At 41.8% G+C, this 15757-nt stretch overlaps 1 protein-coding gene across 1 annotated transcript in view; it reads right to left on the reverse strand.

Annotated features, from left to right (window-relative positions):
* LOC139446754 (ectopic P granules protein 5 homolog) overlaps positions 1 to 15757 on the reverse strand; it is a 75369-nt gene that overhangs the window by 17823 nt on the left and 41789 nt on the right. The window contains exons 26-36 of the mRNA XM_071228064.1: positions 15029 to 15173; positions 13350 to 13521; positions 12510 to 12600; positions 9688 to 9765; positions 8961 to 9103; positions 6850 to 7018; positions 5032 to 5226; positions 4257 to 4388; positions 3857 to 3938; positions 2625 to 2788; positions 1250 to 1442 (exon numbers count right to left, since the gene is read on the reverse strand). Coding sequence (XP_071084165.1) covers positions 1250 to 1442; positions 2625 to 2788; positions 3857 to 3938; positions 4257 to 4388; positions 5032 to 5226; positions 6850 to 7018; positions 8961 to 9103; positions 9688 to 9765; positions 12510 to 12600; positions 13350 to 13521; positions 15029 to 15173 — 1564 coding nt within the window. The remainder of the gene's footprint in view (positions 1 to 1249; positions 1443 to 2624; positions 2789 to 3856; positions 3939 to 4256; positions 4389 to 5031; positions 5227 to 6849; positions 7019 to 8960; positions 9104 to 9687; positions 9766 to 12509; positions 12601 to 13349; positions 13522 to 15028; positions 15174 to 15757) is intronic.

Raw genomic sequence — 15757 nt, forward strand, 5'->3', positions numbered from 1 at the left:
AGTGGTAATTACAAGTTATGTCCTTTCTATGCCTCTCCTATTGCCAAATCAGATTAAACCTCTCGTATCACTTGCATTTGCTTCAAACAAAAAGGTGGCGCCCAGTCAAGACGGTCTGATCTATCTTGTGATAAAACAAGTCTTACAACGTGAAGTGCATCAAATCACGTGAGCACCTTGATTAAAAACATGAAAAGATTTCGAAAATATCTGTTGACAACAAGTTCGCAGTGCACATGTTTTGCAAAATCTGCAGTCGACCGAAATCTGCATGACACTTTACGAACCGGATTTCGATTTCGGTGTGCGATTTTGATTGGACTATGCATAGACTCGTTAGTCCAGCCAAAATGTAACTCCATAATACCAGCCTAGTTCGGCAAGGGTGGAAACTGGACTTTTATAGTCAGTTAACTCACTTGCCTCGGGAAGATGGCATTATGAGGCTTGGCCAATTTCAGAAAGTAACCTCTGTGTTATTTTATGATATGAGTTCCTGGCAATAACATCGGGCCAAGACCACTTTGTGGTAGGGCAGGGATGAGTAAAAAATTTACTACCCGGGTACCCCCCTCCCTATTACCCAACCCTACCCGGGTACCCGCTGTAGATATCTAGAGATAGGTACAAAATGTCCAATTTGGAAAAGTTTGACCGTAGCCCTGGCAAATTGTATTTAGATACACGTGTAAAACGATCTGGTCATGCATACACTGAAGTTTACTGCATGTAGTTTTATCTTTATTCAAACATATAAAAGTCAGAAGGAATGGGTGCATTGTCAGAAAGAAATGGGAACATTAGTGACTTGTAGTGTAACCACAGAGTTTCAGATAATTTTTGTCATGAAACAATATATCACTTGACTAACCACGGTTGCAGGTAGTCCTGTGGGTACCCGGATCCCACTGAGGCCCCATCCAACCCAAGTACCCGAGTTACCCGTCCCAGCCCTACTTTGTAGAACAGGGTCCTTTACCTTTGGTCTGTTGTCATAAGCACAATTCCTAAACAGATGAGCATATGTCTGTCATATGGCTAGAGCAGACCTATTTCATCAGTCGTCCATACAACACTTTTCTTGTCCTTTAAATTAGACAAATTTGTATTCCAGAAAACTTATCAAAAAGGATTAACTACCCTGACCTGAAACATAAAGGACATACATGAAGGAATCTTACTGGAACCATGAAAAAAGTTAAAGGAAAATTTTGTTTCTACAAGCGCTTTGCCAATACAATATTCAGACCTTGGTATGGGTTCATCTCTGTGAAATTCGGCAGCATCTTTGTGACGAAGCTTCTCATGAGTCCCCCAAGGAAGTGGGACACATAGGGGATGTAGCGGTTCCACTTGGGGTAGAGGCCAAACGAGGCGGTCTCCGAGTCTTGGAGGCGAAGCTGCATGAACTGATTGGACAGCCACTGTAGGGTCTCCGTCAGCTGCGTCGGGCAGAACACGATACATGTTTTCAGAACACAGGAGGTACATCTCCTTCACGACTTTATTGTGATGCTATACTCATGTATACAGTACAGTATTATTGTTTCATCACGTCATGGGGCGACTTTGGGTCTGTCCACTGTATCAGGTAGAACAGTCAGAACACAGGAGGTACATCTCTCAACAATCTCATTAAAATCAGACCTAAGTTCTTGCTACCGCTGAACAAAGATCATAAGGGGTCACGTCAAAACAACCTTTCATCCAATTAATCAGAGAGTTGCTTACCAGATTCTGGAAGTGATAGTCGGAATGTGATTTCTAATCATGCAACCTTGAAAACTTTAACACGGGTTTTTCCGAACGATAGTTGTGTGTTTAACGACTGAATCCATACAATCTAGACAATCTATTAGCCATTACAGAATGTTCTTTTGTTCAGGTTTCAAATTTGTAATCAAGAATTTGTCAAAATATGTTTCAAAGCATTGTCGCCAATTTGAAAATGGTGGCATTAAGCACGAGAAAGCTCCCTTCTGATTGGTCAATCCATTGGTCGGTCAAAGGTCGTCTGACGTGACCGGTAATGAGATGTCCTCAGATCTTTGTTAAGCGGTAGCGAGAACTAACATCTGATTTTAATGAGATTGATCTCTCAAAGGCTGCTATGTATGTTCCATGATCTAGGAACACCTTTAGACATAATTACTGCCATGTGTGAAAATGGGCCATCATCTGTGTGAAACTATGGCAATCATCTAAACATGCTGACGATTTGTAAAACATTCCAAGTTTAATCAGATTATTCCTTTGTGATAAATGCATGCCAAAGTGCTCAAAGTATTACGTCATTCCTCGTGCACTCGGAACGTTATACAAATTACAGCCATCTTGAATTCTTTATTGTTGTCCTTTAACAGTTTAGTGTCCTTTTTGTGCACTGACGTTCTTTCGTACACATTGTTCTTTCTTTACATATGACGTCTTTCGTTTGCAACTTGTTCATTGGTAATATTTTGTATTTTGAATTTGAGAATCCCTTATTTTTTAAGTAAACAATGACCTTTATTTGTAACATTCATTCTTTATTCGTAACATTTGACTATTATTGCGTACTTTCATTCTTTATTTCGATCCACTTTACATTTTTTGACCAGATGGCCGCCTATAGAGGATCTCACCTGTGTTGTGGCGAGGACTGTATCTGTGCATGCCTCCACGTCACACAAGGAGAAGCAGATTGATGGCTTCCGTTGTTGGGGAGCCAGACTCTGGGTGACTGGGGTGAAGCACTCGCCAAGTAATATCTCCCAACACTGAACATGAAGCCTCTCCACCGCTGAGCCTGTCAACACAGTAACCTGCCTGCTGTCACCCAAGTCGTAAACAGAGAACACATCGAATGGAATTTCAATTTTAGCTGCTTCTTAGAGGAAACGTGAAGTCAGATCATACATGAGTGACAAGTATTTTTTGAATGAGTGAGTAAGTTTACCACTAGGCTACCCTACTGCCAGAACACTTTTTTAATTCCTGCAATTTAATTAAGAGTACTGAAGACTCCATATACTGTAAATCTTGAAATTTATGCGAGCATGAATTAAATGCGAAAAATGCGAGTAGTCTTTGCTCGCATTATTTAACATCGAATTTATATCAACAATAAGATATTTCGGAGAGCAGAAATACCAACTTAGACTATCAACTTAGTCTTACGCTGAAAACAAACAACTATGTATTCCACATCACTGTTTATTGAGCAGCACTTGTAACAAATATATAAACAATGTCATCCTGTGAATTGTCACTGCTTGGGTCAAGACAAGAGTTCTATTCTACTACAGTATGGGTGAGTGAGTGAGTGAGTATGGTTTTACGCCGCTTTTAGCAATATTTCAGCAATATCACGGCAAGGGACACCAGAAATGGGCTTCACACATTGTACCCATGTCGGAAATCGAACCCGGCTCTTCTGCGTGACGAGCCAACGCTTTAACCCCTTATGGGTGAGTGAGTGAGTGAGTGAGTGAGTGAGTGAGTGAGTGAGGATGGTATTACGCCAACTTTAACAATATTCCAGCAATATCATATGAAGGACACTAGAAATGGCTTCACACATTGTACCCATTGGCAGAATCGAATCCACTGTCTTCAGGGCGACGAGCAAATGCTTTTACCCCGCCACCCTCATGCTGTCTAAAGGTGATGACACACTATGAGCGAAGTCGATGAGCTAGACCACTCAATCCACAATACAGTGAGATCCAAAAGCATGAGGTACCAGTGACCGATTCTGATCCAAAATCCTGAACACTTAACCCCAATTAGAAACGAAGCTTGAACATTGTATATTCCGAATCTGACAGTAGCAAGGTGAAAATGTGAGAAGGAGGGTGGTGTTCCAGCAGCCTACCTTGTATAACCAGAGAGAGGACATCAGACAGATTCTGGGGGAAGTTGGTTTGCAAGTACGAGTTGAGATGACTGCAGTAGAGCTGTGGGAGACAGTACGTGTCATTGTAGACTGTTTATTTGTTTGTTTGTTGTTTAATGCCACACTCAACAATATTCCAGCTATATGACGGCAGTCTGTAAATAATCAAGTCTGGACCAGACAATCCAGTGATTGACATGATGAGCATCGATCCTCGCAATTGGGATCGATGACATGCATCAACCAAGTCAGCAAGCCTGACCACCCAATCCCGTTAGTCGCCTTTTACGACAAGCATAATCGCCTTTTACGGCAAGCATGGGTTGCTGAAGACCGATTCTACCCTGGATATTCATGGGTCTCCTCGCGGAACACTTACATCAAAAACAAGCTTGGTCTTCCTCTCTGGTTCAGCTCCACAGGACATGAGAGCTGAACCTAAGATACCCACAAACCTCTTCCTGTCCACCTGTGGAGGATTGGAGGTCTGCAGCCAAGTCCACACGTCGAACTGAAACACAGAGCTCCATACATTCACCTACACTCACATCAGGTTTCAATATCCCTGCATTTGAGAGTCCAGTCCCCAGAAGACATACATTGAAACTGTGCATAAAACAGTCTAAAAATATTGCTGTCTTGGTGGGTCAACTGGACTTCAAAGTTAATCGTAAGTTTTTAATTTCACTAGCTGAAATATGAAAGAGTTTATCTTTCCAGAAATTTGATTCTGCGAATGTATAAATAAAGTAAACCAAAAATGCAAATCATGAATCAAGTATTATAACTCTGATCTCGTAACTTTGATTCATTACGGAAATTAATTTTATTTCATATTTTGGATGGTGGTATTAATCTACAGAAACAGTAAAATTTTAAAAGAGGTGTGCCTGAGCAAGTGAGTATGCTTTTACACTGCTTTTAGCAATATTCCAGCAATATGACGGAAGAGGACACCAGAAAAGGGCCTCACACATTGTACCCATGTGAGGAATCGAACCTGGGTCTTCACTGAGTTCATGTTCAAGATGGACCCTAGATTTTAGGTCCATGTGTTTCGGACCTACATATGGTAGTGTCTTACCTTAGTGAGTAGAACAAAGACCAGGTCCATGATTTTCAGACCTACATATGGTAGTGTGGCAGTGTCATACCTTAGTGAGTAGAGCAAAGACCAGGTCCATGTTTCTCTGTTGCAGTATATGAATGAGTTGCTCATACATCAGCACGTACGTCTCCGGGCTGTTGTTGGGGATGAAGTGCTGCGACACGTGGCAGGAGAGATTGGGGTTGTCCAGACAGAACTGAAGCAGAAGCTGAGTTTGGCTGGAGTCTCGGGACAAGAATTCCTGAAACACCACATCAAATGACAGGGCTTTATTTAAGGAACTTGATTAAAGGCTTAAAAAAAAATAGGCTTGTTTCTCAGGCACCGCTGCACGTTTTTCTTTTATTTCCATGATAAAAAAACAACCAAAATTTTTTTAAATATTCCAAGTCCAACGGTAGTCAAATATTGTATTCCAGTATTTTACTCACCATGGAATACATTTATGTAGGGAGGCCTTTCCCAGGCTGACTGTAAATACCTGTTTATTTGGTTACACAACTGTCTGTTTGGTTACATACTAGTTTGAAAAAAAAAAAGAAACCGAAAAAACAAAACAAACACAATCCACAGCCTGCCTGCACTATATTTTCAAAAACCATTGCCTGAGAACCAGTTATATTATTTTTTACACTGATGTATGTTGACATGAAAAACTAGTTGCACCAGGAGCATCTCGACATGAAAACCTAGTTGCACCAGGTGCATGTTGACATGAAAACCTAGTTGCACCAGGTGCATGTCGACATGAAAACCTAGTTGCACCAGGAGCATCTGGACATGAAAACCTAGTTGCACCAGGTGCATTTTGACATGAAAACCTAGTTGCACCAGGTGCATTTTGACATGAAAACCTAGTTGCACCAGGTGCATGGGGACATGAAAACCTAGTTGCACCAGGTGCATGTGGACATGAAAACCTAGTTGCACCAGGAGCATCTGGACATGAAAACCTAGTTGTACCAGATGCATGTGGACATGAAAACCTAGTTTCACCAGGAACATCTGGACATGAAAACCTAGTTGCATCAGGTGCATGTGGACATGAAAACCTAGTTGCACCAGAAGCATGTGGACATGAAAACCTAGTTTCACCAGGTGCATCTGGACATGAAAACCTAGTTGCACCAGGAGCATCTGGACATGAAAACCTAGTTGCACCAGGGGCATCTGGACATGAAAACCTAGTTGCACCAGACAAAACCGGTGCCCTAATTAAATAAAATCTCAGTTCTCTGATGACTGCGTTATGATTTTTAAATCAGTTAGTACTTACTGTTACAGTACTTATATGGCAATGTCATCAATGGCAATCATCATATAATACATAATGATTACCATCAGTTCCAAATATCATAGCATGAGTGAGTGAGTGAGTGAGTTGGGTTTAACACCGCTTTTAACAGTATTCCAGTTATATCACATTGTACCCATGTTGGGAATCAAACCCGGGTCTTCAGCGTGACGAGCGAACGCTTAAACCACTAGGCTACCCGACCGCCCCTGCACTATACAAATTAATAAAATAAAACAATAATAATTAATGACAGCAACAGCCAATTTTTTTCATTTAAGACACATCATATTTTGACCAGGGTGAGCACCAAAGCTCGGGGCGTGAACCTGAGTGGAGCCGCCGCAGGTGCAGATCTTGGTGGTAGTAGGAAATATTCAAAATAAAATATTCAAAATAAAATTCAACATAATTTTTTTTCACAAAAAAGAAAGTGCCAAACAATTTTTGTGGACTCACAGTAAACAATTTATTCCATTTTGCAAAAGATCAGGGCAACTATTTTTACGGGAATGGACTACCTGTTTTAAAACCATCCCAGGTTATCAAATATCAAATGGTGGCCCCTACCTGGCCAAGTATCTCGAGGCACGAGGAGAAGAACTGCTTGGTGGGGAGGTAGAAGTTGGTGTCCTCGTTGATCATGGTGGCCAGGTGGTAGAACAAAGTGTTGGCAATGTCAAACAGGGTGGCAAGTCGGCTCTCATCTGTCGATGACTGAGACAGCTTGATCAGCATCCTGGGGACACATAGAGTAGATAGAGTCACTTTAAAGTGTTGTATTGTCATGTAATGGCATCTTCCCGAGGCAAGGGAGTTAACTGACAGTCAAAGTCCAGTTTTCACCCTTGCCGAACTAGGCTGGAATTTTTGGGCTCTATGGGCACACATGCTTTGCAAATCCTACAATTAACCAAATTTTGCAGCCTTGTTTGGAAAGGGCGGAAACGGGATTCTCGTAGTCAGTTAACGCCCTTGCCTCAGGAGGACGTTTGTTTTCACTTACAATAGAGGAGACTTGCTCAGAGGCTAGCCCAAGTCTGCAGTAATGTCAGCAAAAACTGAAATCTTATTAAACTCAATTCTTCGTGCTTGCCACCATAACACAAATATCTTGCCTATCAGGACAAAACATCCATGAAATTTGAGAGTGAGTTGGTCCTTAAGCTGCTTTGAACACCATGTCTGTCCTGTCACGGAATGTCAGAATTAAATTTTGGAGGAAAGACAAGAACACTGCAGGTCGTAGACATAAATTATCTCTTTGGAGAAACCATTAAACATGAGTCATGCCATACAAATATCTTACAAAACAAAATTTTACTAGCTGGAATTCTAGCTAATTGAAGACTGCAGATCATGGAACCTTTGGTTAACGGTAATTGGAGTTTGAACATGTATTTCTAATGATTTACAGCAAGTGATAGTTGGGGATACAGGTATTTGCCTCCAAAGTGGCCAAGTCCCTTGCCATACACAGGACAGAAGAACATATATTTATCATATCATGGGTAGGTTTCTCGGCAGGATAAAGCCAACGGATAAAAACGATATCCGTTGGGGTCATATGCGAATAGAGATGCAAATATCAAAGGTCAAGTAGGGACTACTTTCACTGTTTATAAACAAATGTGGCGTCGCCCTCGTCAATCGGCGATCGAGTCAGAATTAACCATCGGGAATCTGGATAAACTACAGAGATAATTGCTTTCATTATCAAAAGAACAGTCTAATATACTGAAAATCAGTGTCTAACTGTGACGTAGCTAAGGCATTTTATAAGTTTTGGCAAATTTGGAGATATAAATTTTGACACAATTTTGCAAGGGCACGAGGCCGAGCCAAGCGGGATCAGTAGCCATATCTGTGCTTGTAGACCTCTGTGGCTTGAACCTTTCTCCACAAATTAAAATAGTTGGATTTGGCCGAAATATGTTTTAATTGTTACCTTGTTTCGTTTTGTCGCTGTGTGTACATCTGACTACACTTCTTAACGTTATGACAGGACAGACTGACTGTCAACAACGTCCGACCGTGGCCGTGACGTCTCATAGACTAGGATTAGAGTAGCTTCCCTTTGACAAAGGGCAGTTACTCTAGCAGACAGACCGATGGATTGCCGCGAAAGGCAATTCAAAACAATTGTTGTTTTGTGTATATGTTGCTTCGCCACTGTATAAGAAAGATATTTCAGTTGGAACTATATTGGCTACTGTCACTGTCCGACTGACACATCACTTACCCTGTGACGTAATAAATATTAATGCACGCATTCCAGGAAAACTCGCAATGTTTCGGTATTGTTTGTGAGAGAGGGAAAGCGATTTTGAAGCAAAGAATTAAAGAATGACATTAGATGATAAAGAGGTTATCACACTTGTGTGTTTGGGGATGGTAAATATCCTGTATTAGGAATAAACACTATGTATTTAGCTCGCCAAGGCTCGCTAAATACAATGTTTATTCCTAATGCAGAATATTTACCATCCCCATACACACTCGCATGATAACCTCTATTTTTGAGATACCTTGCCAAAGAACAGCAAAATGGTCAAATGCTTCCCATGACTTAAACAAATTCTTGAGAAAATTAACCAATAACTGGGGGACATACATCAAGATGGACAGACAGAGCCTGATTCTAAGTCTGAGGTGTGAGACAGGGATTATAGGTTACTGACGTGATTGCGTTCTCCACATGTACAGCTGCCGTGCAGACGCTTGGGGGTGGGGGCAGGAGACACTCGATCATCACCTGCTTGTACTCCGCCCGATTCTCGTCCATCTTACGCTGGACACTTTTGTTAATGGTCTTCTCATTCACCTGCACAGAAAAATCCCTAAGTGTTAAGTTTGTTTGTTTGTTTGTTTGTTGTTTAATGCCACACTCAGCAATACCCTATGGAACCCTCTCCATGACTCTTTTATCAAATCTAAAATCCACGCCATGTGTCTCTTTGTCTCGTATCCATGACCTTGTATCAGCAGATTTTTTCCTATTTTATCTGGCGCTGTGTATGGAGTTAAGCCCATAACAAATGTAATTATTATTGTTGTTGTTGTTGTTGTTGTTGTTGTTGTTGTTAAGAACAATCTCTTGACGTCTTTAGGGTATGAGTGAGTGAGTTTGATTTTACCCCACTTTTAGTAATATTCCAGCAATATCACTGCAGAGGACACCAGAAATGGGCTTCACACATTGTACCCATGTCGGGAATCGAACCCGGGTCTTCGGTGTGACGAGCAAACGCCTTAACCACTAGGCTACCCGACCGCCCCTCTTTTGGTATGATGCAGCCAGGGATAGAACCACCGGCCTTCCGCTCTCCGGCAAGATGCTCTACCCACTACACCAGGGAGGTCACCCTCTGCGAAGGCCTCACAGAGACAGCAAACATCCCGACTTACCTGAACTGTTGCCACAGCTGGGTTAGTGCACCTGTGCAGCGGGTTCACCTTACTCTTACATTCAATGGTCAAGGTCACCTGAGGAAGAGAAGTGTCAACTTTGTCTTGAACTGGAATGTTTTCTTTTGTCACAAACATCTTTTCAATGATAACTTAAGGTGAGAGACTTCGCTACTCAAAGCAGTCTGTAACTATGAAAGTAAGCGCCAGAACAAGGATCCATCAGTGTATGACGTCACACGATCGATCACACATTGTGACCACAGCAATAGAAATTGACACTAGTCCTATAGTCCTTGCCAAACTGCCCAATATATAGTGTTAGCTCACTGAGACACCACGCCACCACAGTTTAACAAGGATAGCATAGGGACCAGTAGAAATTTGCCATTTTGAAGGGTTTTGAAAGATGTCATCATTATACCGCTGTGACCACCTCATTCCCATTTTACCCCGTTGTTTGTTTCTTGCTCAAACCAGTGATTGATAAAACGAGTAATGTGAGTGAGTGAGTGAGTGAGTGAGTACGGTTTCACGCCGCTTTTATAAACCTGTTCATTGGGATCGCTATTAAGTAAGAGACTTCTTTCTATAGGCATTAAAACCTATTGTGAGGTTTTACTTTCCAGTCGGGTTAAATCTCATAAACAGGGACGTTGTAATGTCCCTGGGATTTTATATAATATCCCACGGATTTTATACAATATCCCAGGAATTTAATATAATGTCCTGGGCATTTTATTAATATAACTTCCATTTTAGATTGTAACATGTAATGAAATGTAAAATCAAATGACAAATGTTTTCTGTATATTCCCGAGGATCGAACTCACAACCTTCATATCTGTAGCCCAGTGAGTGTACCACGAGGCTACAGAGGTGTTGATAAGCCTCACTGTTTTTTAGAATGTCCTTTTCAAGATCCGTACGCCAGCAACAGATATTTTATGCGCGTTTCCTAAGGTTCATGGAAAGTATGTTCGAAACATAAAAATGTGGATAAATGTTGTTTTAAGTTTCTTTTTTCGGTTTATAAGTATGGAAAAACACTTTCCCTCGCCCAATTGGTTTTTCCCTCTCCCCAGGGCATGCTCTGTCTACCAAAACCTCGTGAGCGTGTTTTCTCCAATCTTAGCAATATTCCAGCAATATCATGGCGGGGGACACCAGAAATGGGCTTCACACATTGTACCCATGTCGGGAATTGAATCCGGGTCTTCGGCGTGACGAGCGAACACTTTAACCACTAGGCTACCCGACCGCCCAGGAGTAGTGTCATACACCGCCAGGTACAATAAGCAATCAACCAAGTCACCATTGCATGAGTGTGGTTTAATGCCGCTTTTTGCAATATTCCAGCAACATCACGATGGAAGGTCACCAGAAATGGGCTCCACAAATTGGACCAATGTGGGGAATGGAACCCCGGGCTTTGGCGTTAAGAGCAATCGCCATAACCACTTGGCTACCCCTCCACCCCTAAGTCACCAAATCTGACCACCCAATCCATTTTGTCGTGTCTTGTCAAAGGTGTTGCAGGGGACAATTCTACAGCAGAATCCAAGCTCTTAACAACGAGAAAAGTGATCTGGGGACATAATCCTGGAGAGAGGTATTGTGACAGTTTCAGCTCTATTTTAGCAATAAGGGCAACAATTGTACCTTTGTTGGATAACAAACAAGAGTTTGCCACTAACGTGGCTATATCCCCCACCCCTGTTGCTGAATTTATGACATAATTAAATCTAAACAAACCTAACCCTATCCTAACAGAACCTAAGTCCATCTTGTTGCCATGGAAACGTAAAAAATAAAACTTTCTATAATTTCTAAATAGCAAAAGGCATCAGTTCAGCATGTACTTGACAGACCTGCAAAGTCTGATGAAAATTATTGAACGGTTTCTGAGTTATGCTCCGGAAACGAACCCTACCCTCACAGAACCTAAGTCCATCTTGTTGCCATGGAAACGTAAAAAATAAAACTTTCTAAAATTTCTAAATAGCAAAAGGCACCAGTTCAGCATGTACTTGACAAACCTGCAAAGTTTGATGAAAAAATATTGAACGGTTTCTGGGTTATGCTCCGGAAACGAACCCTACCCTCACAGAACCTAAGTCCATCTTGTTGCCATGGAAACGTAAAAAATAAAACTTTCTAAAATTTCTAAATAGCAAAAGGCACCAGTTCAGCATGTACTTGACAAACCTGCAAAGTTTGATGAAAAAATATTGAACGGTTTCTGGGTTATGCTCCGCTTCGTTGGGTCGGGGGATAATAACAACCTGTTGTAAAGTGGGCTTTCGGTCTGGGTACAGGTTCTACTACGCCAAATCAGAACCAGTTTGGACAGTGCGGTTTTCGTAGGGAGCCTTCAGTGCAGATTGAGAGACATCTGCAGGCTGTGATTGGGGGATATTCTGTAAGATTTTTATGTCTTTCAAATGTACATCCATCCAGTTATTAAAACTGACCATGTTTTTCTATATTTAGTACTGTCTTTTTCAACATGTTGAATGTGACCGCAGCTATTTTCAAGTAGGTGACATTTGGTGCGAAACTGGGGGTGGTGTGTTTAGCTTCCGGTACTCGGAAAAGGAGCTGACTAAACTAGTCATTTTTATTTTTTTTATTGCTGCTCTAAGGCCAAACTGTGCACACACGTACAGGTAATAGCTGTTGAATGCTTAGTTATTTAAAAAAAAATCATAACGTTACTATAGAAGTCTATGGGAAAACATTTGGTTGTGTGTAACCTCTAAACAAGTATACTTGTCCTAGGGACTTATTCACTTGGACCAGCTTGTGATGACAGTTCTCACCTGGTTTAGTTCATTTGAGTACAACACAGGTAACAGGTCCAGGTAGATTCCATCTACAGCACAGTGCTGGGCCACTCGAGTTGAAAACACCCTTCAAATAAATAAATGTCAATTACATAAACAATGAAACCTAGAACCATAAACAGTTATCAACCATAAAAAATCAAGATTATATAATCAGATATATGACGGGGGTCTGTAAAATAATCGGGTCTGGACCAGACAATCCAGTGATTGACATCATGAGCATCGATCCACGCAATTGGGATCAATGACATGTATCAACCAAGTCAGCAAGCCTGACCACCCGATCCCGTTAGTTGCCTTTTACGACAAGCATAGTCGGCTTTTACGGCAAGTATGGGTTGCTGAAGACCTATTCTACCCCGGAATCTTCACAGGTCTAAAAGTCAAGAAATGTCAGTATAGAGAGTAAGTTAGTTAGGAATGTGTCATACTGTACCCAGCAGAAATCATGGTAAAGTTACAAACTGCCATAATGAGTGTGCCTGTTCGCCCAGCAGTAAAAGGGTACCCGGGAGGATGAGATGGCAATGTGACTCCCTGGACCAGACAATCCAGTGATTGACATCATGAGCATTGATCCACACAGACACGTATTAACCAAGTCAGCGAGCCTGACCACCTGACCCCGTTAGTCGCCTCTTACGACAAGCGTACAAATGGGCTATTATTATTGTCATCATTTCATATTGGTTAGCTGAAAGAATATTCTTGCTTGTCAGTCAGCATTATTGACGCCATATCATGACAACCAGTCAACAGTTAGCATGGGATGCTGTGGACCTATAGAGGAGCCCAACAGGTGACCAATGTTACCTTGTGTAGTCCCGGAGCGTGTTGAGATCAGCATCAAGGAGGTGTATGAGGGAGTGTTTCTCCACCAGGATGGCTGCGCTGATGTCTGGCACCGGCGCCTTCAGGGTGCACAGCGGCGGGGGGGACACAGGGGGGTCGTAGTGACGGAGACGCACCAAGATCCGGTCTGCAGCTGTCGGGTACAGATGCACATTAAGGATTATGATGCTGGTGTGTACGACATTAACACAAGTTTCATGAGCAGGTGAGGTTTGCGGGGAGAAGCATGTGCTTCCAATGATTAACTGTCAAGTCGGTCTCACCTTCTTTCCTAGTGGGGTGGAAGCTAGTTTAGAGTTTCCTGAACTTGATTGTGAAAGTACTCCCAATATTCAACCTAAGATCATTCATTGTTTGTTTGTTTGTTTGTTTGTTTGAATGCTTACTCAGCAACATTCCAGCTACATGAGAAGGTCATGTAAATACTGTAAATCTTGACATTAACGCGAGCGTGAATTAAACGCGAAAAAGGTGAGAGGTCTTTGCTTGCATAATTAACTTCGCATTCATGTCTCCAAAATGACTATCAACAATAAGACGGCCTCACTGCACACTTTGGATAGCAGAAATACCAACTTGAATATAAACACAAACACAGTTTATTGAGTAGTAACAAGTACAAAACAATGTCATTCACGGAATACACATTACACAATGGGTATACGGTGAGTTATCACTGCTTAGGTCAAGAGTGTCAAGCTTGTTGATACCTCCGCATACCAATCAGTGAACTGTTGTTGGTTCAATTATCAACAGAGTACACATATAAACTGCAGTCGGAAAGCGCATGTTAAATCTGCTAATGTAAGTAAGTAAGTTTAGAAAAACATTTTTTACTGTTTTTACAGAGGTGCTCTACTCATCTATTGAATCGCATTTATAGCTAGGGGTCAGCAATCATATTAATTTGGAGACGCATTAATTTCCAGATTTACAGTAAGCGAGTTTGGACCAGACAAAACAGGTATTGATATTGTGAGCAACAAGCGACACCATCATGGTACAATGACATGGAATCAGCCAAGTTGTCTCATATGACAAGCGGGGACTTGTTCTAACCTGGAAAATCCCACCACGGGGGAAATCATGAAATACGACTTTCTCTCAAACAGAACTGTATAGGTAGTGGTTTTCTTCAGTCAACTGAACATGTATAATTTTACAAACTGGGCTTTTACCAGTTGGTCATGTAATCTAACACTGACAGAAGAGACTTAAAGGGACACAACACAACCTACTAAAAACTAACTCTGTCATCAAATGATGAAGGATCTTCTCTATTACTACTGCCTCCATCATCATCCTTTCCGATTGCATGTACAAACTTGAGTGAGTGAGTGACTGAGTATGGTTTACGCCGCTTTTAGCAATATTCCACCCATATCACAGCGGGGGCCACCAGAAATAGGCTTCACACATTGTACCCATGTCGGGAATCGAACCCGGGTCTTCGGCGTGACGAGCGAACTCTTTAACCACTAGGCTACCCGACCGCCCTGTACAAACTTGAAGATACAAACAGTATCAACATACAAAGCAGCTATCTTTTTTATGACAACCTGTTTTTCAGCCTGTGGAAGACACATATTGTATCCCAGCCACAGAATGTTTACCACTGTGTATGTTTCCTACCAACTCACCTTTGAGGGGATCCAGCTCTGGGTTGAGCATCGTCTTTCTCACATCATCGGAGGATGCGGAATTCACCAGTTTACTCCAGTCTTCGGCAGATTTCGCCAGCTGGTGCCGGACAGACTCCAGATCCACAAACTCCAGCCATGGCACCTGCAAAGATGTCACGGTAAGTCCCATACACTAGCTGCATGAGCATTATCATACAGCCGGTAGACATTCCATCTTCCCGAGGCAAGGGGTTTAACTGACTATGAAAGTTCAGTTACCACCCTTGCCGAACAAGGCTGGAATTAAGGAGTTATATTATGGCTGTAGTACGAGTTTATGCAGTGTCCAATCAAAATCGCATAGCGAAATCGACATCCAGTGCCCGGAAGTTTTCTGTCTGTTGCAACTCAGCATCAGATGTTTTCCAAATCTTTTCAAGAATTTAGTCAATGTGCTGAAAAGCTTTGATGCACTTCGCGAAGTAAGACCCGTTTTATTACAATATAGTTTTGATTATCAATCAGATAGTCTTGACTGGGCTCCACCATTTTGTTTGAAGCAAATGCACGCGATATGAGAGTTGGAATCTGATTGGTCAATAGGAGTGTCATAGAAGGGACACAACTCATAATCGCCACTAGTGGCGCTACGATCGAACCTAGAAATTCTAGCCTAGTTCAGCAAGGGTGGAAACTGGATTTTAAAGTCAGTTAACTCCCTTGCCTGGGGAAGATGTCATCATTCCT

This window comes from Haliotis cracherodii, unplaced genomic scaffold, assembly GCF_022045235.1.
Source record: "Haliotis cracherodii isolate W230 unplaced genomic scaffold, xgHalCrac1.p SCAF_6, whole genome shotgun sequence".
Lineage (NCBI taxonomy): Eukaryota > Metazoa > Mollusca > Gastropoda > Lepetellida > Haliotidae > Haliotis > Haliotis cracherodii.